The 26,750-nt window shown below is 43.3% G+C and overlaps 1 protein-coding gene across 1 annotated transcript in view; it reads right to left on the reverse strand.

Moving 5' to 3' along the window:
• Positions 1–26,750, reverse strand: part of NFRKB (nuclear factor related to kappaB binding protein) — a 627,787-nt gene that overhangs the window by 207,955 nt on the left and 393,082 nt on the right. The window contains exons 20-21 of the mRNA XM_085647204.1: positions 23,990–24,210; positions 23,427–23,694 (exon numbers count right to left, since the gene is read on the reverse strand). Coding sequence (XP_085503330.1) covers positions 23,427–23,694; positions 23,990–24,210 — 489 coding nt within the window. The remainder of the gene's footprint in view (positions 1–23,426; positions 23,695–23,989; positions 24,211–26,750) is intronic.

The raw sequence follows: 26,750 nt of genomic DNA on the forward strand, positions 1-26,750 counted from the left end.
CATAATTTTACCATTATATAAATTATTTAGTTTGCCTTTTTTGCTGTTCTCAGAATATATTGAATTTCACTATTAATAGTGATTTCAATGTTACTCATCACATAACAGCGGGCAAACAAAAAAAACAATCAATAAGATTGTTTAAAAAAAAAACAAATCTGTGTCAAAAATATTTTAAACATAGTCACCTATCTCTCCACATTGCATACAAATAACATCCTAAATAACATAGTATATAATGCAACTCTCGTATATATAAAATGCTTCTAACAGAATTTTCTCAATATAATATCAAAGAGGATAAACACTAACTCAATCAACAATTCTTTATAATTTCCATATACTCTAAATGATGTCATTTAAAATATTTGCTGACTGAATATCTCTAAAAAAAACTGCTTCATTTTTTAATAATATCTTTCCTGTAGGCCAAATGATACAACTTAAATCCTTCATACTGAAATTGTCAAAAGTATTGGTATTAATACATATTAACATATTCCCAATAGGCAGAATTATGTTGTTAGAACTTTGGCTTTAAAAATATTAGGTATGAATTTGGTAATTCCTTAGGCAAACGATATTTAAAAACCAAATGAGCATCATTACAATATTTCCATCCTTTATTGCATTTTAAATAAACTGTGTAATGTCCAGATGTTCTTGAAGGTCCATTGTGGAAAATAATTGCTACTGCTACAAAAGTTCTTCCTGATATTGATAGTTGACTTGCTGCTACAACATTTTTAATTAAAGCTTCCAATTTTCTTCCATCAGCTGTACAACGTTTTATCATTAGAATGATATATTATCCAAATCTTTCTATAAATAATGTTGATAACATTTCTGATTTGCATTGGCTACACTCCATGTTTTGACTTGCTGCTTTAACTAATTTGTTGAAAGATACTGCATTACAGTCCGGTATTGTTAAATATATGAATCTCTCAGTGTGTATGTTAGTGGTAGAAGCAAATATACAATTTTCACATTGATGTTTCCATTTATAACGAAGTCCAAATAGATTATCAATTTCTAATCCTTCATCTTCCAATACTGCAAGCATATACATTAGAAATTCCTGAGCATCTTGTTGCACATTCTGTGTAAATTGCGTACAACCACTACATATATCCAGAAGATTCCGAATATCAGAAACACTTTGGATTTTACTTTTATCAGTTTTCAATTTTTCAAAAATATAATGCAACAAAGAACAAAACCGTTTTTCTCGATGCTCGATAATTTGCTGTTGCAGATATTCTAAAGACAATACAACATTGACCACTACATTTGCACAGCATTGATATCTGAACTATTTTCTAATTGATATCCAACAATCTCTTCAATAGTCTCTTTCTGCTTTTTGCTTGGAATCTCAACATTATCTTGATTTTTTTTTCTTTAACTTCACTACAGATATTCTAATTTCTCCGTTTTTGACCAACTACACGCTTTTCATATACAGGAAATTCACCTAAATTGGGAGCATATAGTCTTCTTAACCGATTATACTCTCTTACACAATTTGAATCTGCACTAATCTTTCTCTCATCAAAATCAATCAAATACAATCCTGATAAAAGTTCTGACTCGTGACAAAGCAACATATGCCATACCCTCTTTAAATACGGTACTCCCAATGTTTACCAAAGCACTGTCTACACTTAAACCTTGAGACTTATGAATAGTCACTGCATATGCCAAGGAAAGAGGAAACTGTTTCCTACGAACATACAAATCTTTAACTAGCAAAAAACGAGAAGAACAACGACCAATTTGCTTTACTTCTTCAATCTGATCAAATTTGATTTTTAAAGATTCAATCCCATCTCTTTTTTGGTAATTGACAAATTCAACCACTTTTCCCATTGCTCTATTTACTAAACCTTTTTCCACATTCAAATTACGCCGTAAAATGACCCGACAATTTACACATACATATAAAAAATCCAATTTTGTTTGTAACTTTTCTGTTAAAATAATAGTAACTCCTTCATGCTCTATTTTGTCAATGGCTTCCATTTTTATTATCTGTTTGTTTTCAAGCTTTAAAAGTTCTTCATTAAATGTAGAACACTCTCGTAGTGTCGGCATTAGGCAGATTACAGATTTTTTTTCTGCAATTTTCTTGTATATTTTTTCAGGAACTATATTTTCATTTGCAAACAAGGTAGTAAGTAGCCGACTTTCCAAAGCTTGTTTGCCATGTTCTGTCAATACTCCAATTCTTATATCTTGAAGAATAGTTCCATAATCTATATCATTTGCCTGTTTCATATTTTTTGTAAGTTCTTTGTACTCAAATAACGTTTCCAATGCTTCCCAAAGACTTTCTGGTGTCTTCATGCTGAAGTGTTTTAAATACTGGTTGTCCTTTTACAGGAGTGAGTTAAAGTAGATCACCAAAAACTATTACATGTTTTCCTCCAAATAACACATCGTATTCTGTTTTTAAAACTTGCTGCATTCTTAAATGCACAAAGGCAAGCATTAAGATTGAGACCATACTCACCTCATCAATAATGAGAAGTTTCATTTTCTTGAAACTTCATAACAAGCTTCTCCAGATAGCTTGTGATATTCCAATGTATTTTCATGCTCTACAGGTAGCATAAGTAAAAGATGCAATGTAATTCCTTTAATGTTGTGTGCTGACAACCCAGCTGGAGCAGTTACAACACAAGACAAATAGGAGTCTGTTGTCTTCTGTAGATAACTGGTCAAAACTTTAATTAAGAAACTTTTTCCTGTACCAGCTTGACCACTGACATACATTCGGATAGGTTGAAATGATGTGCATGTACATTCTTTCTTTTCATGAAGAAAACCATGGTCGATCTGTTCTTTCACTTGCTCGTATTTCTGTTCAACATTTAGTTGTTCTTCCAAGATTCCAAAGTCCATCATATCTTCTTGAACTTGATGCATTGCTGTTTCCACTTCATTCATGGCGATGGCTGCTTCATTTTCAAGAATTGGTTGTCCCAGAGGATCCTGACTCAGTGGAGCAGAACTTTGACTATCTTGAGAACGGTCTCTAGCAATCTAAGCTGCAATAGTAGCTTCTTGATCAATTTCTTCATTCAACATTTTGAGATAATTTGCAAAAACTGTGCATTCAATGCTATCTTTACATGCATTGAAATAATCTTCATAGCACTCAAAATCTCCAAGTAATTCCAGCTCCGTACGCCAAGGTTTGGAGAGTTGTAAAAGTGCCAAATAGTAAAATTCTCTTTATCAGGAGTATCACAGGTCAGTTTCCTATGATTAATCAAATTTCCTTTAGTATGTTTCACCAAACATCCTTCTGAACTAATCACTGCATATTTTCCTTCATTTATATTCTCTGTAGTATTTCTCTTAAAACTGTAATATTGCAGTACTTCATAGAGACATATGTTCTCAAGATGAGGACTTCTATTTGGATAGTATGTATCCAACATGTTTGTTTTGACTATATCTGTGTTTTCCGGTTCATTTAATGCTAAATATTCAATTTCCTGGATAGGTTTAAGCACTCCATTTCGCGTTGCATCAAGACCTAGACTAACCCAAATAATTCCTCTTGACTTTGAATATAAACTTGCAGACGATAACCGATCCGAACATTCGTACGATCCAATTTCTCGATGTGACAGCATCTTCAAACTAAAGCTGTGCAATTTCTTACTGAGATTCTTTTTGTGGGAAATTTCTTCCCACATTTCTTTCAACTCCGTCTTTTCTGATTTTGCAATGTATGATGTTACATACCGAGCCACAGCAATGGAATTATCCGCAACATACTGAATATCCATATTAGCATTCCACATTGAATCTCACAATCAATGGATGACAGGTCCCTGGTTGGTGATGGCGCTTGCCCTATTCCAGTATATAATGGATCTGAGTATTATAAGTGCTCAAAGGAAGAAGGGTTATCCACCCTTCCCAATTTGTAATCCCTAGAGATCACACATAATGTAAAACAGGACCTGAGCACACCTGTAAATTATACACTAATGTGTTATCAACAAATATACAACAATTTCTTGATATTTCATATCATATGTCTTCTCTTTATTTTCTTTGGTCCAGCCAACACGTGTTTCGTCGCCCGGGAGTGCCCGCGAATTCCTCAGGGCTGGTGACCAGTTATAAATCCGTCCTGGCCACTTGGAGAAGAACGGTGATGAATCAATGCCAAAAAATATAATATATGAAGTAAATGCTAGGCGACTTCCATATCAGGTTTGCTTGGTATTGGTGACGGGATTATCTGTCTGACTCTTGGTCCTCAGTAATTCCACATTGACAGAATAACTGGATTATAATCATTTATATACGTCGATTCTTCACTTCTTCTTAAATTGTACGTATTATTTGGAGATTTTCTAGTGATGATATGTCTCACAGCTGACATGAAACTGTTCACTCTTCCTTTGGATATTACTGGAAGTGGAAATCCAAAACGACATTTGGTATAAAACTTTTCCTTCAACTTGTATTTCCGTTGACAGTATTTCCCACATCGATGACTTTGGAATCGTAACACTTGTTGCCTTAAGGTGTTCTCTTCTGTTCTTTTAGGTATAGCACATGTAACATAATCTTCGATAAAAGATAAAACAGTGTAATCCGAATCAGTTCCAAATTTGGGTGCATCCATGATCCATAGAAGCATATGTATATGAGGAGCACCTCTAGCTTGATACTCCTTTCTCAAAAAAAAAAAATCAATAACTTCTCCAAGAGAAGGATTCTTTTTGTTGCAAATAAAAGACATCATAGCTTCAAACCTATGATTGAAATATCTGTATACATTAACAGGATCCAAAGAACACAATTCTCCAGGAGTCTTGAATTCAATGTTTTGAATGTTTGAATTTGCTTCTCGAAAAAATTGAAGTAAATCATCCCATGCGTATTCAGCACAGCTTAGGGTAAGAAACCACGTTGGAGTTCCTAAATTCCTTAGCGTGCATTTAAGTTGGGGAAAACAACGAGCTTCTAAAGTCTTTTCCCAAACACTTAAGGGATTCCCCTTCGCTTTCTTCATTTGGAATAATTCAATAGTATTCCCAAACACTTCTTTAGAATGTAAAGGATGTACACTATAATGTTCATAAATTTCTTCAGTTTTCGACATGTCCACTTTCTCAATCTGACCACTTGACATTTTGCTATCATCTCCTAAAAGTATTTCTTCTTCTTCAACATACACATTCTTGTACAAACCATTGTTTTTTATAAGATACAATGTTGCCTTTTGCACTTTCCTGACATCCACTAATTCCTGACAGATTTTCTTACTCTTAGCAGGAACACCATTCACTAGAATAATAAATGGTTCACTGTCTTCTTTCTCCACACCAATAGTTTCAATATTTTTCTTTAAATCTAGAGGTAAATCTACAACTCTTCCTTTTAATCCTCTCTGTAAATCTGTAGGAGGCAATTTACCCGTTTTAGGCTCCATACGAACAATAGCCTGAAACTGGTGCACAGATTGAATCAGAATAGACTCATACGTGTTTAAAACCATCAGTTCCTGAGGAATAGCTACCAACTCCAGATCATTATGGACAGCTCTTCCTGGCATTTTATTATCCTCTAATTTGGTATAACAATATTTACAAATACGTTGATTACTACCCAAATCAAAGCAATCCTCTACCAACAAATACGTTGCAAACTCCTTCCACTTACAATTATTTTCTTTTTCACTTTTTAAATACAGATCAACAGTCCCAGTCTGATTCTTATAGTGAGCTCGTCGACAACAAATACATGTATAATTTGGCCTTTCACACAAAATTATCTTAAACTTTGAAATTTCTTCTTCAAATTTCTCTGTAGCAATCTTTCCCACGTTTTCTTCAATGCCTACTTCTATCAATGTCTCACTTTGTCTACTCTCTTCTTCACGACCAAAGTCATGAAACTCTATTTCATCACAATCTTTTTTTTTACATCTGATACTGACCCACGCACAAGTGCACTGTTTTATTCATTTAAAAATATTGCTGGACTTTTTGCGTAATACAATCTTCTGACTAACTTCTGCATTTGAGAATGATGCACTGCTAACATTCTAAGATGATGAAAAACACTTTGACATACTTTTTTAGAAAGACAAGGATGACCTTGCAAACCAGTATTTTTTCTCACTCTGCAAGGATCTAGACCTTGCAACATCTTAATCTTTTATGACTTTTTTTTACTATAAACTCGTAAGAAATTCTGAAACATATTAATAGATTCCTGACGTATACTGCATATGCTACTACAATCCCAAGTATACACTGGGGCTTTAGTACGTCTCCCTAGAACTTCATCAGCTACCAGTTCCTAAACATTTCTAGGAACCATTTTTTCTTTTTCAATTGGACAACCGTTTTTAACCTCATAAGCATGACCACTGGTATCAACTGCATGCAACAATGTATTGGTTTGAAAATAACTCTCTTCATTAAAAAAAGGTCGGAACTTGAACCTTGTTTCCATTCACCCAAAAAAACATCACAAAAGTTACTTCTGTTAATTAATCTCATCCTTTTACTTTTGGCCTTCATAAAAGATATTGGCTTATCTAATGATCGAATTCTATTGAATACTAAAATGAATAATTTCCTTTTCAGTTCAAAAGCCTTTTCAACAATAGTTTCAATCTGTTTTTTCTTTTTATAAAATGCTGATTTTTTTTATTTTTCCTCACATCTTTCAACAAATTTAAGATAACTATTATAAAGCATAATTTTTCTTATTTCAATAAATTGATTATTTCTCCTTTTACCATATATGTTTTCTTGAAAACTTAATTTCCCATTAATTTCTCCTTTTTCCTTGTTATTGTTCTTTCTTCTTGAGGCATTGTTTCTACTTTCCACATTGTGCACACTGTTTCTAGGCTGTGAAAGTCTTTTAATAAATTCTTTGGTTCTCTAACCACAAGATTTCTTTTTTTTCCCACATGTTGTTCTTCATCTAAATGTTGCGGTTGTGTTTTCTTCAAATAATACTCCTTTTTTTGTTGTTTCCTTCTTTCTGTTTTTTTTTTTAGTCATGGTGACTTTTTTTGTAATGATGATGAACACTATCTGTTTTGAAAAAAATATATAATATTATTAAAATAAATCTATAAAATAATTTATTGTATTATTAAACAAATATCTTCTACATAAAAAATATTTATATGCTTGGTTTAGAAATCACAACCCATTTTCTGCAATACAGAGGTAGTAGTTTGAAAAATGAAGGACAAAATAAGTAGTGTTTATGTGTTTAGAGGACTGCATGAATACTGGATAGGTGTTTGTAATATTGATGTATTACTACCAGGGTCATTGCATAAGTACATAAATACTGACTGAATGATTAGAGTACTGCAACAAAAGAGAATTCTGAATTTATAAATCCCTAGGTTTTGGTACAGTGATTACATAACGACATAGTTCTGTTACGATGATTGCAGGAGTGGATAGAGAATGACAGGCTGATTGGGGCACTACATGAATACTACCTGTCTTATTGCAAGGGTGATTTAGTAGTCTGCTAGTGGTTAGAGGCCTACATAGATTGCGTACATTTCACTGTAGCACTGCTTATCTTAATGCCTGAGTCACTCTACAAGTGCATGGATAGTGACTGGATATTTAAACTGCTGGTAGTTGACTGCAGGGAGAATTTTTAAGTGCTTGTGTGTTGGCACATCGATTAGATAAGGATATGCTTCTATCAGGATAATTGCAGGAGTGGACAGAGACTGATAGGCTGATTGGGGCACTGCATGAATACTACCTGGGTTATTGCAAGGGTGAATCAGTAGACTACTGAGGGTTACAGGCCTGCATACATTGCGCACATTTCACTATACCACTGTGTGTCTTAATGCCTGAGGCATTCTACAGGTGTATAGACACTGACTAGATAGTGAGAGTGCTGGTAGTTGACAGGAAGGTGACTTTTTAAGTGCTTGTGTGTTGGCACAGCAATTAGATAAAGACATGCTTCTGTCAGGATAACTGCGGGAGTGGACAGACTGATAGGCTGATTGGGGCACTGCATAAATACTACTGAGCTTATTGCAAGGGTGAATCAGTAGTGTGCTGAGGGTTACAGGCCTGCATACATTGCGCACATTTCACTGTAGCACCATGAGTCTTAATGCCTAAGCCATTCAAAAAGGTTTATGGACACTGACTAGATAGTGAGAGTGCTGGTAGTTGACAGAAGAGAGAGTTTTTAAGTGCTTGTGTAGATAAGGACATGCTTCTGTCAGGATAATTGCAGGACTGGACAGAGACTGATAGGCTGATTGTGGCACTGCATGAATACTACCTAGTTTTTGCAAGGTTGAATCAGAAGTCTACTGGGGATTACAGGCCTGCATACATTGCACACATTTCACTGTACCACTATGTGTCTTAATGCCTGTGACATTCTATAAGTACATGGATACGGAGTGGATAGTTTAAATGGTGGTAGTTGACAGCAGGGAGAGTTTATAAGTGCTTCTGTGTTATCACAGCGATTACATAAGGACATGCTTCTATCAGGATAATTACAGGAGTGGACATAGACTGATAGGCTGATTGGGGCACTTCATAAATACTACTGAGCTTATTGCAAGGGTGACTCAATAGTATGTTGGGGGTTACAGGCCTACATACATTGTGCAATTTCACTGTACCACTATGTGTCTTAATGCCTGAGACATTCAACAGGTGTATGGACAGTGACTAGATAGTGACAGTGCTGGTAGTTGACAGGAGAGTGAGTTTTTAAGTGATTGTGTTTCAGCACAGAGAGTAGATACAGACATAGTGCTGTCAGGATGATAGGAGCAGTGGACAGGGACTGACAGTGTGATTGCTTACCTACATGGCTACTGTATGGATTTTTACAGGAGTGAATCACTAGTGTGCTGGAGGTAAAGGTACCGCATAGATTGTGCACATTTACTTATATACTAACTACGAAATTAGACATTATAGAACCACAAAATTACTTGTCATACACTTATAAAATCACATTTTCACCACATGTGCAATCCTCTAATGTATCAGATACCTCTCATTAATTCATACAAATATAAATATAATGTAAACAAATACCTGACTCATGACATACCAACTACTACATACCTGAAAGAATAAAATGTACTGACTTTCTTTGCAGCTACATATTGTCCTTTAAATCTACAAATATGCAACTTCATCAAACTGTACCTCTCAACAGACTTTTTTGTAAAATCTTTTTATTGTTTTTAAAAACATAACAAAATCAGGTCACAAAAGACTGGTCTAAACAGTTCAATCACATCTGGGGTGTCACAGCACCGGCAACTTACAGAGACAGCAGGAAGACTAAACCAATATACTTGAGGTCGGGCACCAGCCTTGATTAGACCGGAATCTCCAGGCCAGACAGCCGGGCTTGCGGAGGCTCAACTATGTCCCCTCGGTAGGTGTTCCAAAGTGACCACACCTCCCCCCACTTTCGTGGGCACCCTCGTGCCGTATATACCGCCTTCTCCTGTAGCATGCACCAGTCCATATCGTTTTGCCAGTCCGCCAGTTTAGGTGGAGTCGAACCTCTCAACAGACTTAATGAAGAAGAGTAATAAAGAACACTTTTTTTATAAGGATTTTTTAAACTGAACAACCTGTACCAATTAATAACAGATTCATAATTATTAACAGCTTATATGATCATTTTACAAACAGCACAATTGTACCTCATTTTACCACACTATCTATAATAATGCAATATTTTTAAACTATACCTTTTTACAAAGAAGAAATGAACATGCTAATAAACTACAACTTATATGACTATTTAAGAAAATACACCTTCTTAGTACATATTTAACCAATTAATAGTAAATAAGAGCCTTCATTCAACTATATCTTCCAACACACTTAAATATATATATATTACTGTACATACTGTTTTTTAAACAAACTTCAAGTACAATAAAAATAATCCCAATATACATCTCTGCATTTAATAATATACTTCAAACAACACAGTTTCATAAAAATGTCAAATCTTTTTTAACCCCTTGAGTGCCCATGACGAGATGGTCTCGTCATGGGCCGCGGTTGCGCTGTGCCCATGACGAGACTATCTCGTCATGAGCCCCGCCCGCTAATGAAACGCCCGGCACAGGGCGTGGAAAGGGCGGGGCACTCAAGGGGTTAAACCTAAAAAAATATGTAACTCACCTATTAAAAAAATCTGTTGAATGCAAAATCTCACACACTCAGTCAGGATTTTCTTTTTCACATAGAGAATGTAGATTAACAGACTCTGCAAGGTTGAACCAGTATTGGCAAACTTTCCCTCAATTTTTCAACACATATAGACATAAGCAACAAATGGCATTGCTTCCCAGTGTTTTTCAAATTGAAAAAACGATTTTCCATTGGTCACAGAGAATAATACTTCTCAACTGACATCTTCACCCCTTGTTCTTAATGTCAGTTATGTTAATAACCACTAAGAAACATGCTTTGTAAACAAAGTAAAATGCACCCTATATTTGAATGTAGAGTGTTCTTAAACAGCCAATCAAATCTCTACTTTCTTAAAAACAGCATCTTGTCCACCATTTTAGATAGATTTTATTCTTCCACCTGCCGACCTCAGCTGCAGACATCTTCTGATTACCTACAGAAATCCCTTCAAGATGATTTCTGTGTGGATTAAATGGACACAGCTATATTTTCTGGTGCAAAAGGTATGCTGAAAGCAGAGGTATTGACAAAGACCTAGCTTTGCAAAATGTAGACATTAAATGGATTGGACAGAGAGGATTAGAGTGGCACCAATTGATGCCATTGGTTAAATCCTTTTTGTATCTCCAACCACCTGACCTAATGATTGTGCAAGGTGGTGGCAATGACCTAGGCACATTGACTGGGTTAGCTCCGGAAATGCTAATGAAGGACACCTTTGCAGAATTGATGTTGCTTTTCCCCCAAACTGCCTTTGTGTACTCTAAGACAGAAATGGAACAGGTCCAATCAATTTTGTCCACAGATTGAGAAAGCAAGAAAAAATGTCAATCAAGCGGTTTCTGCTTATCTCAGAGACTATAGTATGGGGTCCATATACAACAACAATCTGCGTTTTAATATGGATGGCATATACAGAAGAGATGGTGTACATTTCACAGATGAGGGAAACAGAGTCTCTGTCAACAACTTAAGACTCTGCATTGGTACTTACATGTAGCTACAAAAAATCTCCCAATAAACACAAGGGCTCTTTTTAGAGCCACCCAAAATCCTAACATATAACCTAGGCTTTTTAAAAAAAAATTTTAATATTTTTCCTTGGAGTCGTGCACCCAGCACGAATTGGAGTCGCGTACCCCTCGCGTGTACACTAGGGGCCGCGATGAGCGCCGCTGTAGGTACGCGACTCCGTATTTTCCCGTTAAAAAAACATGGCTCTTACCATTAATTTCTTTTCGCCCCGGGAACACCATGCCCTGGGGCCCATATAACACGTTGGGGACCGTGGGGGAAGCCCCAATACCCCCACGGTCCTGCCAGCTCCCCGCGAGCTATGGGAGCCGGCATAGCTTTTCGCGCTAGGAGTCGCGTACCCCTCACGTGCACACTAGGGGCCGCGCAGAGCGCCACGCTAGGTAAGCGACTCCGTATTTTCCTGTTAAATAAAACATGGCTCTTACCATTTATTTCTATTCGCCCCGGGGACCCCAACCCCCAGGGCCCATATAACACATTAGGGACCGTGGGGGGAGCCCCAATGCCCCCACGATCCCGACGGCTCCCCGCGATCTTCGGGAGCTGGCATAGCTTTCCATGCAAGGAGTCGCGTACCCCTCGCGTGCACACTAGGGGCCGTGCTGAGCGCCGCAGTAGGTACGCGACTCCGTATTTTCCCATAAAAAAAACATGGCTCTTACCATTAATTTCTATTCGCCCCGGGGACCCTATCCCCGGGGCCCATATAACAATGCCCCCACGGTCCTGTCGGCTCCCTACGTCCTACGGGAGCTGGCATTGCTTTTCCACATGGGGAGCTGCTAACAAGCAGCTCCCCATGACGAAAAGCAATCTGCTTTGCTTCATTGAAGCAAAGCAGTTTGCAATGACAGTTCGGGAGCCGCGAGGCTCCCAACCTGTCATTGCAAACAACAGTGCCCCGGGGGTGGGCACCCCAGGACACTGCAGGAGCCGGCCCGGGGGGTGGCGGTCCCCAGGGCCACCACAGGCTTCAGGAGGGGGGCCCCCCTCCAAATCTGTAGAAAGCCCTGGGGAGGTGGTGGTCCCCGGGGCGTGTGGGGGGACTCGAGCCCCCCCCCCCCCCCCAATTTTTTATTTTTTTTTTACAAAAAAGAAGCCCCGGGGGCTGGCGGTCCCTGGGGCTGCGGGGATCCCCCTGGGCCCCCGCACATACTATTTACAGATGCCCCCGGGACTTGCCCACCCGGGAGCTAATTAATAACGATTCGTTTTTTTCATTTTCGCATCCAGCGCTTATTCGGCCGATTTTTCAAAAAAGAAATTTTTTTATTTTTGCCCTGGGGGTCCTTGTGGGACCCCCTAAGCACACCTAGGGGTCAGGGTGTTTCTACCCTGCCCCCTTTTCCTGATTTCAACATTTGTTTTTCAGTTTTCTTCTGCCTCTGTTCTACCGAGGCACAAAATGGCTGCCAACACTTCCTGGTTTGGAGTGTTGACAGCCAATTAACATGAAGCTCGTGATCGGGAGGGTGCGCGCAGGATGCGCGGATCTTCTGTGCCTCTAGATATCACTATCTTTATTACTTAATTTCTCAAAAACTACTGGACGATTTTTAAAACGGTCGCTTTCTGAGCCAAGCAGTACCTTTTTGCCAAATTTGGTGTAATTCCGTTCAGCAGTTTTTGCTACAACAGTGTCTAAAGTTTCCTATGGGAAAATTATTTTTTCACCACTATTTTTTTAATATCTCAGGAACATCAGAACGGATTTACACCATTTAAAAAAAAAAAGGGCGCTTTCTGAACCAAGGGCTATTTTTTTGCAAAATTTGGTGTAATTCCATTCAGCAGTTCGGGCTGTAGCCATGTCTAAAATTTCCTAAGGGAAATAACATGGCGTTTTGGGACCCCTCTTTTTTCTCGGCCCCCACTTGACGAATCACCCCCAAACTTTCAGGATAGGAGCTGACCGGAACGGGCCATTAGTTTTGAAAACGTTGCGAAGATTCGTCAAACGGCGCTAAAGTTATTGGGAATAGAATGTTACAATTTTCCTATGGATAATAGGTCCTAACTATAACTACCTACTGGCGACCGCCAGTAGGTAATTTACATATTCATGCAGTACAACAACTGGCATAGTGTTGTAGGGAGCTGGCTCTTGTTATACTATACCATAATGAGGTTTAGTGTAAACAGAGTCCAGTGGAAACCAAAAGGTAGGCAGAGGTAAAAGTAGATAGCACCTTACTCTCTGTTTGTGGTAGTGTGGGCGAGCAGTAAGGCTTTATCGGAGGGTAATGTTAAGCATATTTTGTACATGCTCAGGCAGCAAATGATGTCACACGCTCAAAGACTGAACTCAGACCAATTTTTTGTATGAAAAATATTATTTAGTTATATTTATTTTCTAGAACCAAGTCAAGCCAAGCCTGGTGCAGGTAAGTGAAATAGTACTTTGCAAAATCTTATGCAATGTTTTACAATTGAATGCAGGTTCAAATACAGTTAATTGAAATACAGGTAAGTCAATGTCTCAAAAATATTTGTTAAGTTACTTTTCAGATTACTTTGTACATCACTTATTGGATTACTTTTCAGATTACTTTTCCTAATCAGTGTGATATGCCTAGATATCACACTGAGACATTTCCAAGACAAAAGGTAAGTAAATCACTTTCAGTACATTTGCAGTTTTGTCAAAGTTCCATACAAACCAACTCCACACTTAAAACAATTTACAAGAAAAACAGTCAAAGCAATCCTATGGAAGGAAATGAAGTTAACTATTTGCAGGTAAGTACTTGGTTGTCAGAGTTGGTATTTTGGGGTTAAAATCAGGGTTCCCCCAGGGTCAAGGATGCACTCTCAAAGCACCCTCAGCGACACTAGGGCGGCTGTGGCCTAATGTTATCCAATGGGGGATAGGGGGCCTCTGGTTGGTGGCTGCTCATGAGCATGCCACATGGTTGTGGGAGCAAAGCTCATGGTGTTAGGCTCAGGGCAAAGGGGGATCCAAATTAGCACACAAGGAGCACCCGCAGAGGCGCAGGTGCGGATGGGTGCAAGGTGCTGTTTTGGATGTGGGTGCTCGGTTGTTATCAATGGGAGTTGCCAGTTTTGGATTTTGGCTGCAGGCTCGGTCCAGGAAGACTTCCGGGATGAACCAACAGCTGGGCAGGCTCGGGACGTAGGTGCACCTTGGGTTCTTTTCTTCGGGTTGCAGGGCGGCTGGATGCAGGGGTGTCTTTTGAGGTCAGATTTCACCTTACTGGGCCACTGGCAGTTGGGAGGCTGCAGGCGACGTCGAGGAGTTCTGGAGAAGTCAACCCATGGTGGACTAGGACTCTGGAGAGCTGGAGGACTTCACTGGGACCGGTGGACCTCGCTGGGAACAGTGGACCATTCGGACTCGGGCTGTAGGCGTCGGTGCAGTGGTGGTACCAGGGGTCTAGTTTCTTTGTCCTCAGCAGGCTCGGAGTCTTTCTTGGCTGTTTCTTTTGAACAGAGCAGCTGTTCACAGGAGATCCGGTCTTTGTTGAAGGCAGTCAGTCGAAAAGAATCAATTGATGGACGGAATGCTGGACAATGCAAACATTCACCCCCAGTCACAAGGATCTGGGTTAAATCCATCATTCTTTTGCTCACCACACCACCCCATTTTGAACCCAGCAATATGCAAATCAGTCTTGACCCTGTTCCTTATGGGAACAGTCCAGCCCGAACTGCCAAGCCAGGTCTTCCCTGGACCAGAAAGAAGCATCCTGGAACTGGTTTCAGGGCATCACCCTTTATCAGCCAGGCTTGCTTGAATCCAGTGGTGTAGTGAGCACGGGACCGACTTCTGGGCATACCCTTCCCACTTAGGACGACATATGCAAAAGAATCAATTGATGGATGGGATGCTGGACAATGCAAACATTTATCCCCAGTCACACAGTCACAAGGATCTGGGTTTAATCCATCATTCTTTTGCTCACCACACCACCCCAGTTTGGACCCAGCCATATGCAGATCAGTCTTGACCCTGTTCCTTATGGGAACAGTCCAGCCCGAACTGCCAAGCCAGGTCCTCCCTGGACCCGAAACAAGCATCTTGGGACCTGTTTCAGGGCATCGCCCCTCATCAGCCAGGCTAGCTTAAATCCAGTGGTTTGCATATGGCTGGGTCCAAACTGGGGTGGTCTGGTGAGCAAAACAATTATTGATTTAACACAGATCCTTATAGCAGGAAAAGGCTTGGGGTTGCATTACAAAAGCGGCAAGGCTTTTGAAGCTCCCCTGCCACAGATGGCTCTTTCTGGCCTGGGGGAAGTGTGACCACCTCCTCTAAGGAAAGGCTTTGTTTCTGGGCTCAGGAAGCGAAGTCTCCCACCCCAGGGGTCCAGAGACATGTCTCGTGGTGGCAGGCTGGTGTGCACCAGTCAGGGAACCCACCAGAGGCTGGTAGTTTTACAGGGGGCATCTCTAAGATGCCCTCTGAGTGCATTTTCATTAAATCCCACACTGGCATCTGTGTAGGTTTAATGTACCGAGAAGTTTGATACCAATCTTCCCAGTTTTCAGTAAAGCCATTATGGTGCTGTGGAGTTCGTAATGACAAACTCCCAGCACCATATACTCTTAATGGCATTACTGCACTATCAATGTCTAAGAATTGGCCTAGACACTGTAAGGGTATGGGGCTCATGCTCAACACTCGTAAAGTGCACCCAGCTGGAGGGGTGGCTGACATATGCCAGGGCAGTGGGTTGTAGGCATGGCACAAAGGGATGTGTGCCAAGTCGACTCTTCAATTTGTTCTGCACTGAAACACGCAGCCTCTAATGGCAGTGTGTGCGTGTAAAGGTACATGGCCTCTATGGGTGTTACAATAAGTGCTGAAGCCCTTAGAGACCTTTCCTGGCCACAATGCCCTTGGTACCCATGATACCTCTTACAAGGGTCACACATGTGGGAAGAGAGGTGCCAATTGGGGGTACAAGGTACAGTTTTGGGAAAGAACACAGACCCTGTGACCTGACTGGCAGGGACCCAGGGCACTTCAAGTCAAAGTGCATCAGTAGTCTGGCCAAAAGTGGAAGGAAGGGTACTGCAACAGAAACTCAGCTTCCTACAAGACAAGAGTCCATTCAGTGGGCATAGCACAAATACGTATTTAAGAGGGCTTGTGTTTGAACCCAAAAGGCAAGGGAAGGATGGCATAAAGAACACATTACTTCCCTTTGGTAATAATCTTTATGGTGGATACTCTATTCACCTGCAGATCATTCACCTTGTGAATATTTCTTAGGCGTCAGACTGGATCTGGAAATGTTAAAGCAGTACTCCTGAGAGCTGGTAGGTGGCATTGTGCGGCTCTCCAGTGAGTAGTGAAGCAGCATATAAGCGCCAGCCCTGCACGCTGACATCGGTTGCTTTCGTAGGCTGTCCGCACCCTCACCCACTGGCAGATTGGCATGACCAGTGTGCACATCCCTAAATTGCAGCATTTTTGATTGAATAAGAGTCTAGTTCACATAACGGGGAGGAGGGAGAATCAGTGAGGAATGTTTGGTTAGACAAAGTATCTACCCCAAAGATCGTTTCCAATGGTAAGAAATGTATTTTTCTGATGGCTAATTCTAAATACAGATTCCTCACATTGATAATAGATACAATAACAATACCTCCCCAAGTGGTGGTTCTGTGAACTGTCTGAGACTAAAATGTTCTGCAGGAGTGAGTGGGCAAAATACCCCTCCCTCTTAAGAGACCTGACAGTTGAGGCAGTAGTGTTTTGTCAATGTAGGTGCCTATGCCCGCCTGAAAAATATCCAGGAAAGGTACTTCACGTGCCAGTGCAGTGTTTGCAGCTTTGGCTCTGGTGGAATAAGAAAGTGAGCCTCCTGGAAGCAGCTTCTTAGCTAGTGCATAGCAGGTGTTTATACTGAAAGCAATCCATTAGTAGATGGCGTGCTTTTGCATTGACTTGCCCTGGAGAACCCCACAAAAAGCAGATAGTCCACACAATGTTCTCTGGCGCGATCTATATAAAAATATAGTGCTCTCTTTAGGTTCAAACAAAGAAGAAGAGGGGAGCAGAGAGGGGAGGGGGACATCAGAGAAATTCTAAGGCGGTCAAGCAATTCCCAGAGGCAAATAAGTCTCCTGGCACAGGACCCAAGACCCCACCCTGCCCTGCTTGTTATATTATATATGGTAATTGTGTTGTACATGAGCACCTTCACCAGCTGTCCTCTGATGGTGGAAAGGAAGGCCTTCAACGTCAAGCGAATCATTCTCAGCTCCAACAAACTGATGAGGAGTCAAGCTTCCGCTGGAGACCCCCACTCCGGAAGACTGGTACGCCCAACAGTTGAATATGTGCTGCAACCAATGCCATCCCTTTTATGAGCACCTGAGGGGCACTGGTGAGGCCAAAGCAGAGCACTGCAAGCAGAAAAAGCTAATCGACCAATGAGAACAGCAGGTAGCGTCTGTGGGCCTGAATGACGGGGATATGTAAATAAGAATATTATAAGTCCAATGCCACCATCCAGTCTTTGGGGTCTAGGGTACACAAGATCTAGGCTAGCATGATAATCTTTAATTTGTCCTTTCTCAGGAAGGAATTGGCATGGGGGAGATCTAAAATAGGATGAAGGCCTCCGGCCTTTATCAACACCAGGCAGTAACAGAAATAACACCCAATTCCTACTTCCGATACCAGACCCTTCTCAATGACCTCTTTGGACAAAAGGGCCTGCACTTCCTGCTTCAAGAAGGGCAGCTTGTTTTCCGTCAGACACCCTGATAATGATGGAAGGTGGGATGGAATACAATGGAAGGGTGTAGCCCTGATGAACAATTTAGAGGACCCGCTTATCTGAGGTGATGGCTTACCACACCCAATCCCCGGAAGAATTGTCAGATCTTGACTCAGACAAGGTGACTGTGTGCAAGAAAAAGCACAGTAAAGTGGATTTGCGTCTGCAGTTGCTGGTATGAGGGGGACTGAGAAGGTTGGGATGACTTTGGCTCAATCAGAGTGCAGGATGGTTTGAGGCTTCTCTTCTGTTGCTGGCAGCACCGTCATCAATGCGAAGGGAACCAGCCAGGAGGATGAAGGCATGACCGCAGAGGGTGAGCTCGTAAGCAAAAGTCTGGTTGAAGACCCCTGAGAATTCTTGGGGCCCCATAGGTGCGCCACGGGGACCCGGTAAAGTCCCGAAGATACACAACATGATCCCACGCAAGGCCTCAACCTTCTGTAACGTCGGGACCAAGTTTGAAATTGGGCCCAAAAGGTTTTGGGAGTGGAACCCGGAGATATGTTCACGCCCTCTCACCTTCCTTGGAGTTCAAAAGTGTCTGGAAGGGACTAGGTCCTGCTTGAAATTCTTATCTTTCTTCTTAGACTTACCCGAAGACTTCGGCTGCCATGAAGTTTTGTCATAGGAATGACTTCAGAAGCAGGTATAAGACCTTTGTTTCAATTTTGACCAGTCACAACGTGGAGTCTTTTGGTGTTTGGAAATCTGAAGTTTCACCTAGCAGTCCCGTATGGTCTTCAGATTCATCTAGGCACAGTCATGGCAGGTTCTGAAGTCATGTTACGATCCCAGGCACCACAGGCATACCTCGAGAGGATCTGTTACAGACCTCTGCTTATGACAGTCCCTATAACGCATAAACCCTGTTGCTTTGGGAGGTTCCCTAGCACATTGTCTACAAAGTAGTAGCTCCTGATCAGAATCTGAAGACGTAGAAAACAAGCATTGGCATAGCCAATAGGTCTCGTCTTTGGGACTTTATAAGTGTTTAGTTATTTAGACAATATCCTTGGTGCAACAACATCAAGTGTTGCATGGATAAACACTTATAAGGTCCCAAAGGCGAGACCTATTGGCTATGCCAATGCTTGCTTTGAGTGAGTGGCTCATGCTGGTATGCCACTGTGAGGTAGAGATGCTGCGAGTGCTTTTACAGGAGCCCCTGTGACATTGCGCCTCTTCAAAATGTATCTTGGGTGTGGTGTAATACTTCTAGCCCCTATTCCCGTCTTCTCGCACCCAATGCATGCTTAAATGTCCCATGTACAGCCGGGGTTGACACTCTTATTACCCCTGCCCTCCAGTGACACTTTACCTGTCACAGGTGGTGGTGGTAGCGGTGGTGGTAAACGTGGTGGTGGTGGATGTGGTGGTGGTGGACGTGGTGGTGGTGGAAGTGTAGGTGGTGGTGGGCATGGCGGTGGACATGGTGGTGGACGCAGTGGTGGTGGACGTGGTGGTGGACATAGTGGACGTGGTGGACATAGTGGACGTGGTGGACATAGTGGACGTGGTGGATGTGGTGGTGGACGTGGTGGTAATGGACGTGGTGGTGGACGTGGTGGTGGTGGATGTGGTGGTGGATGTGGTGGACGAGGACATGGTGGTGGACGTGGTGGTGGACGTGGTGGTGGACGTAGTGGTGGTGGACGTGGTGTTGGACGTGGTGGTGTTGGACGTGGTGGTGTTGGACGTGGTGGTGTTGGACGTGGTGGTGTTGGACGTGGTGGTGTTGGACGTGGTGGTGGTGTTGGACGTGGTGGTGGTGTTGGACGTGGTGGTGGTGGTGAACGTGGTGGGCGTGGTGGTGAACATGGTGGATGTGGTGGTGGTGGATGTGGTGGATGTGGTGGTGGTAGACGTGGTGGTGGTGGACGTGCTGGTGGACATGGTGGTGGTGGATGTGGTTGTGGTGGACGAGGACATGGGGGGTGGACGTGGTGGTGGACATGGTGGTGGCCGTGGACGTGGTGGTGGTGGACGTGGTGGTGGTGTTGGCGGTGGATGTGGTGGTGGTAGTTTTGTCATAGGAATGACTTCAGAAGCAGGTACAAGACCTTTGTTTCAATTTTGACCAGTCACAACGTGGAGTCTTTTGGTGTTTGGAAATCTGAAGTTTCACCTAGCAGTCCCGTATGGTCTTCAGATTCATCTAGGCACAGTCATGACAGGTTCTGAAGTCATGTTACAATGTGGTGGTGGTGGACGTGGTGGTGGTGGACGTGGTGGACGTGGTGGTGGTGGACGTGGTGGTGGTGGCCGTGGTGGTGAACGTGGTGGTGGATGTGGTGAGGACGTGGTGGTGGTGAACATGGTGGACGTGGTGGTGGAGGATGTGGTGGTGGTGAACATGGTGGACGTGGTGGTGGTGGTGGACGTGGTGGTGGTGGATGTGGTGGTGGTGAAGGGCATAGTGGTGGAAGTGTTGGTGATTGTGGTGGACGTGTTGGTGATTGTGGAGGACGTGGTGGTGGACGTGGTGGTGGTGGATGTGGTGGTGGTGGACGTGGTGGTGGTGGAGATGGTGGTGGAGGTGGTGGTGGACATGGTGGTGGACGTGGTGGTGGACATGATGGTGGCCGTGGTGGACGTGGTGGTGGTGTTGGCGGTGGATGTGGTGGTGGTAGATGTGGTGATGGTGGACGTGGTGGTGGCGGACGTTGTGGACGTGGTGGTGGTGGACATGGTCATGGTGCACGACTATTGTGTAGGCTGGTTCTGGCAGAATGCGGTAGGAGAGGAGGATCTCGAAGGGGGCACATGGGAGAACAGAAAGAGGCCGACTATTAGAAAGAAAAAACAGCAAGTAGATAGAACACAAAACAGATTTAACGGGTGGTCCCTTCTTATAGCGCATGTGAATGTTCCTTAGCACCCCGTGGTGGACGTGGACATGGTGGTGGTGGTGGTGCTGGATATGGAGGAGGAGGTGGTGGTGGTGGTGATGGACGTGGTGGTGATGGAAGTGGTGGTGGTGGAAGTGGTGGTGGTGGAAGTGGTGGTGGTGGACGTGGTGGTGGTCGTGGATGTGGTGATGGTGGACGTGGTGGGGGGTTGGTGGACGTGGTGTGGTGGATGTGGTGATGGTGGACGTGGTGGTGGTGGACGTGGTGGTGGTGGACGTGGTGGTGGTGGACGTGGTGGTGGACATAGTGGGGGGTGTTGGACTTGGTGGTGGACATGGTGGTGGTGGTGGTGGATATGGTGGTGGTGTTGGAGCTGGATGTGGTGGTGGACGACTATTGTGTAGGCGGGTGCTCGCAGAATGCGGCAGGAGAGGAGGATCTCGAAGGGGGCAGATGGGAGAGCAGAAAGAGGCCGAATATTAGAAACAAAAAACAGCAAGTACATAGAACACAAAACAGATTTAACGGGTGGTCCCTTCTTATAGCGCATGTGAATGTTCCTTAGCACCCCGTGGTGGAGTGGACGTGGACATGGTGGTGGACGTGGACATGGTGGTGGTGGACGTGGACATGGTGGTGGTGGACGTGGACATGGTGGTGGTGGACGTGGTGGTGGTGCTGGTGGTGGACGTGGTGGACGTGGTGGTGGTGGACGTGGTGGTGGTGGACGTGGAGGTGGTGGACGTGGAGGTGGAGGTGGTGGTGATGGACGTGGTGGAATTGGTGGTGGTGGACGCGGTGTGGTGGTCGTGATGGACGTGGTGGGGATTGGTGGACGTGGTGGTGGTGGACGTGGTGGTGGATGTGGGGGTGGTGGACATGGTGGTAGACGTTGTGTTGGTGTTGGCAGTGGACGTGATGGTGGTGGACGTGGTTGTGGTGGTGGTAGTAGATGTAGTGGTGGTAGACGTGGTGGAGGTAGACGTGGTGGTGGTGGACGTGGTGGTGGTGGACATGGTGGTGGTGGACATGGTGGATGTGGTGGTGGACGACTATTGGGTAGGAAGGTGCTGGCAGAATGCGGCAGGAGAAGAGGATCTCGAAGGGGGCACATGGGAGAGCAGAAAGAGGCCAAATGTTCGAAACAAAAAACAGCGAGTAGATAGAACACAAAACAGATTTAACAGGGTGGTCCTTTCTTACTGCAAATGTGAATGTTCCTTAGCATCCCGTTTTTAGTAAAAAGGGGGACCATGGGGAGATTAATTGATTAATCACGCATGATGATCACTCTGTACAGCCCAGTACTGCATTTAAAATGTAAAATGCATTAAAGCGCAATGCTCCGTTAATAAAAAAAAAACACGTGGCTCATGTAATGTAACTGGGTGTCTTGTAAATGTCTCTACTACTCTTGAGTTCAGTTTGCGCTGTATGAATTTCTAAACAAACAGCCAGCAGACCTTGTAGAGCAAGATCCTACTATATCCGTTCACGTAGTGCACACACAGCAATAAGGGCTCTGTACAGCACAGTACTGCATCTAAAATGTAAAGCGCATTAAAGCACAATGCTCCGTTAATAAAAAAAATGTAAAGCGCATTAAAGCGCAATGCTCCGTTAATAAAAAAAAACACGTTGTGGCTGCAGTGAGAGTGGCTCACAAAGAAAAGAAACAAGCAGTCTCTGCATGGTTACACGGACCAGACACGCACAGCGTTTACTTTTGCTTAAACGCGTGCATGTTTTGCATTGGGTTGTTTTGCCACTCGTGCACGTTTGGCGTTTACCTAACGGGAGCGGCAGGGCGATAATTGCTAACAGATGGTGCCACTGCTCGCTCCTGCAAGGGAAACGCCAAACGAGCATGCGTTGCAATACAAAGCAATGCAAAACATGCACACGTTTAGGCAAAAGTGGTGATCGATTACAAGAGGTCTCCTCCTATGCAGCGCTTGCGCACTGCTTAGGTGAGACCTAAAAAGGAACAATGTCAGTATGCATGGGTGGCTGCACAACGCCAGCGAGCAGGAGTACTCATTTGAGGTTTCCAGTTCCAGTCTGATCCCTGGGGAATATTTACAAGGAGAGGAATGTGTGGTTGTAAGTTTACATCAGAAAGGGAAATGTTAAGGGCTCTATGGAAAAGGCAATATTTTGTTCTGGGGATACAATGAATCGCTGGTGGGGAAAGCCACTCAGCAACATATCAGAAATTGGAGATGATTCTTCCAATTATTATATGACAAATTAATGTGGCTATAGGACGTTTTCCTGCACTATCTGGTAAAAGGCAAAGTTTGATCAAGTGTTGGCATGCTGTTGTAGGGATATACAATAAAGATGAGATTATTAACGAATCTCTGCCAATCAAAGCTTGAGCATTTAATAGAATCCTTAGATTATGCTGTTTGGTATTGTCAAAGAACAGAAAATATCAGACGCGCATTGGTGATCAAACTACTGCCCCTCTGACATATAATCTCCAACTATAAACTGCTCCAATGCACCCCTCCAGTAACAAATAAACATGCACTTTGCAAGTAATGGCTTCTCACCTGGGGTAACACCTTGGTTGGTATGGCAGTGGTAGGGATACGAAGCTGTGCAGCGGCAGTGAGTTGCTGCAATGTTGAGGTTACCAGCGAGGTCTGCTGAGAAACGGTGGGAAGACTAGAGGCTGTTGTAACAACACGCACCTGTGGCAGCCCCGAAGCAACAGAGTGGCTGACCACCCGAGTTGCAGTCTGTGTCACTGTGAGGGTCTGTGGTGTAGGAGTTGGAGAGAGCAATGTCCCCAATGATGGTGATGGCATCAGCAGAACACTGTAAAAGAGAAACAGGCTATCACTCACATCAGATAAAGAGATGTAAGCGTACAAACAGAATCTTTCTGCCAAGGGGAGCAGCTTATCCAATGCATAAGCTAGAAAGGGCATTACATGGATAATACAAACAACTATTTATAGTGCTCTTCCAACATTGCTTGAACGCTGGAAGAGCACTAAAATCGAGTAGCAACGGCAGGTAGGGCACAAGACAAAGCTAACATCTTTACTCTGTGTGGCAAAGTGGCAGGAATTAGGCTGAGTAAATATTTCTAAGCTGAAGAGACTCTTACCTTTGGCTAGGTTTAGAAGGTTCGATGGACACACTAGGCAAAGGTTTTGTCACTGTTGGAACAGGCAATGGAGATAATGGAGTACAAGGTAGCACTGGTGTGGTTGGAGTCCCAGGAGTGCCAGGGGTTGTCGGGATGCTGGTGTCAGGGAAAGATGACTGACCTGGCTCAGAGGGACCAGTTCCCACTACTTTCAGCGAACCTTCTTTGCTGTTAGTCTTCTGGAAAAAAAAATGCAGAGGTGTCAGAAATGTCTGTGGCTGCTAAAAATAACTATTTTCTGATTCCTGTTATCAACATCATAAAACATCACACTGTGCACATGCATGCAGGCACACAATCAGATGCTGCCTACATTCTTAAAGTTGGTAGAAGTTACTTACTATACTGACTTTCAGTCTCCACTATAGTACCAGTAAAACATCTGAACTGCATTCATACCGAAAAGCTCAGAATATTGGTTTCTTTACATTAGGCCAAGATGTTAACAGATATAGTGTACATAAGGAAGCTCTTGTACATAGCTTGATGGGCAAATGCATGGATAACATAAACCAAAAAGGATGACTGAAGCACTGTAAAATGATGCGGTTTGTGTTGGAAAGACAGCAGAGAAGAAAACCTTTAGTCAAGTATGTTGTAGATTTCACAACACACTGATTTTGAAACTTGATTAAGTAATCTTTAAATTGAATAAGATGGCATTGTATTGTAGTTTTGAACTCACTGAGTGAGGTACAGGCTCAGATCTAGGAAGGCAGTGAGTTCCAATAACAGGGACCTAGAAAGTAAAGATACTGTAATCTGGAGTTTGTGCATGGTGATTAGGGAGTAACCAGGAAGATCTGGTTGATGAATCGTAAAACGTGTGTAGGCCATATTTTGTCAAAACGTTCCTGGGATATGCTTGGGATGACTTTGAATACACTTATCAGCAACAACTAGTTGGCCTCCTTTGAGCTGAGAACCATCAGGCTTCTAGGCAAAACTCAGTGGTGGGTGTATGCCTGGGCACAATGAAAAGGGTTCTGGACACATAGTTGAGAAACTTGTCCAGCAAGGAAATGGACCATTGCGTGGGTCGTACAAGTAGCAGTTGCAATGACCAACTGACTAAGTACTAAGGAACTGATTGGAGACTTTGGAAGGCGGTAAAGGGAACAGGTACACATTTTTCTTATGCTGAGTCATTGGTATAATAGTGCAGTGACAGTGATAAATATTTACATGAGAATCGAAGAGCCAAAAATAACACCAAGGTTTCAAGCTGAGGGTAATAAAGTCAAAATGTTAGGGGATGTGGACAGAACTATGTGGAGGGGAATATGTGGTATCTTGACTTCCTCCAGTCTACGAAATCTCATAGGCCCTGGTGTTCTATGCCTTGTGGAACATTGTGAGAGTCTACCTTTTTTGACATGGTTATCCCCCCCACTTTTGGCCTGGAACATGATGTGGTTTCAATTGAAAGTGCACAGGGTCCCTGCCAATCAGGTCCCCTGTGCCAGAGCTCCTCCCCTAACAATTGGCACAACTTCAGACCCCTCCCCCCTGTCTGTGTGCCATGTCAAAGCAGCACTACCTCAGGTACGGGTAATTCACCCCTCTAGCAGGCCTTACAAGCACTAAAGCAGGGTGCACTATAACTCAGGTGTGGGCATATCTGCATCAGCAGATATGTCCCAAGAATATTTAAGTCTATTCTCAATATTCTAAGTGCCAGGGATGCCATAGAGAGTACATGGGCTGGAAACTCGACAACTGAAGCTTCCCAGCACCATCATGGCTCCACTGAACACAGGAGTGTTTGGTACCAAACAACTTCTCTTAATAAACCCACACTGATGCCAGTGTTGGATTTATTAAAGCATATACTCAGAGGGCACCTCAGAGGTGCCCCCTGAAAACCTACCCATCGTGGTATGGTCTCTGACTGGCTTTAAACAGCCTCCTATCATCAGACATGTTTCTGGAGCCCTGGGCCGAGAGCCCCTGCTGTCGGAGGCCTGAAGCAAAGCCCATCCTTGAAGAAGGTGTCACACCATCTTCCCCAGGATTAGCTCAGAGCTCGAGTATTTAGGTGGCAACCCCAGTCCCTGAAATCAGATTCCGGATGACCTACGAAGGCCGGACCCTGAAGAGACACAACAGCAAAAAGGAAGAAGAACCAGTAACTGACTCTGCACCAGCCCTGCCAACCTGTCTGCTGCCTTTCGCCCTTGCTACAAAAGTCATCTTGTCCTTCAGGCCCAGCGACCTCAACCCCAGGAGGACTGCCTTCTTTCAATAAAAACAACAATCTCTTGTAGACAGCGGACTACCTGTCCAGGAAAAAAACTTTACAGCTCTGCCATGAGGAACTGCAAAACCGCCTCTGGACCCACCTCTGCCCCCAGCACCCATGGCCCTAGTCCAAGAACCCCACCGGTCCTGTCAAGGTTCCCCAGCGTTTTGAGCCAGAGTCCATCGTGGGCTGTCCCCTGCAGGACTCTACATTGACGCCTTCCGCCTTCCGCCTCAGTCCAAAGACTTCCTCGCCCACGACCTGCTCCATTAAGACTTTCCCGATGCAAAAGGATAACCCTGCACATGAAGCCCCTGGGCCTAGAGGAGCTTGACCAACGGTATCCCTGCATCCTCTAGCATCAGATCTTACCTGAGCGGCTGTGGATTTTCTTCGTTCAGCCTCCTGGGCTGAGCCTGCAGCCTTTCTCCAAAACAGATCTCCCCTATTGATTTGCATTGGGCGTCCGATGCTGCG

Source organism: Triturus cristatus, chromosome 3_2 (assembly GCF_964204655.1).
Source record: "Triturus cristatus chromosome 3_2, aTriCri1.1, whole genome shotgun sequence".
In the NCBI taxonomy this organism is placed as follows: domain Eukaryota; kingdom Metazoa; phylum Chordata; class Amphibia; order Caudata; family Salamandridae; genus Triturus; species Triturus cristatus.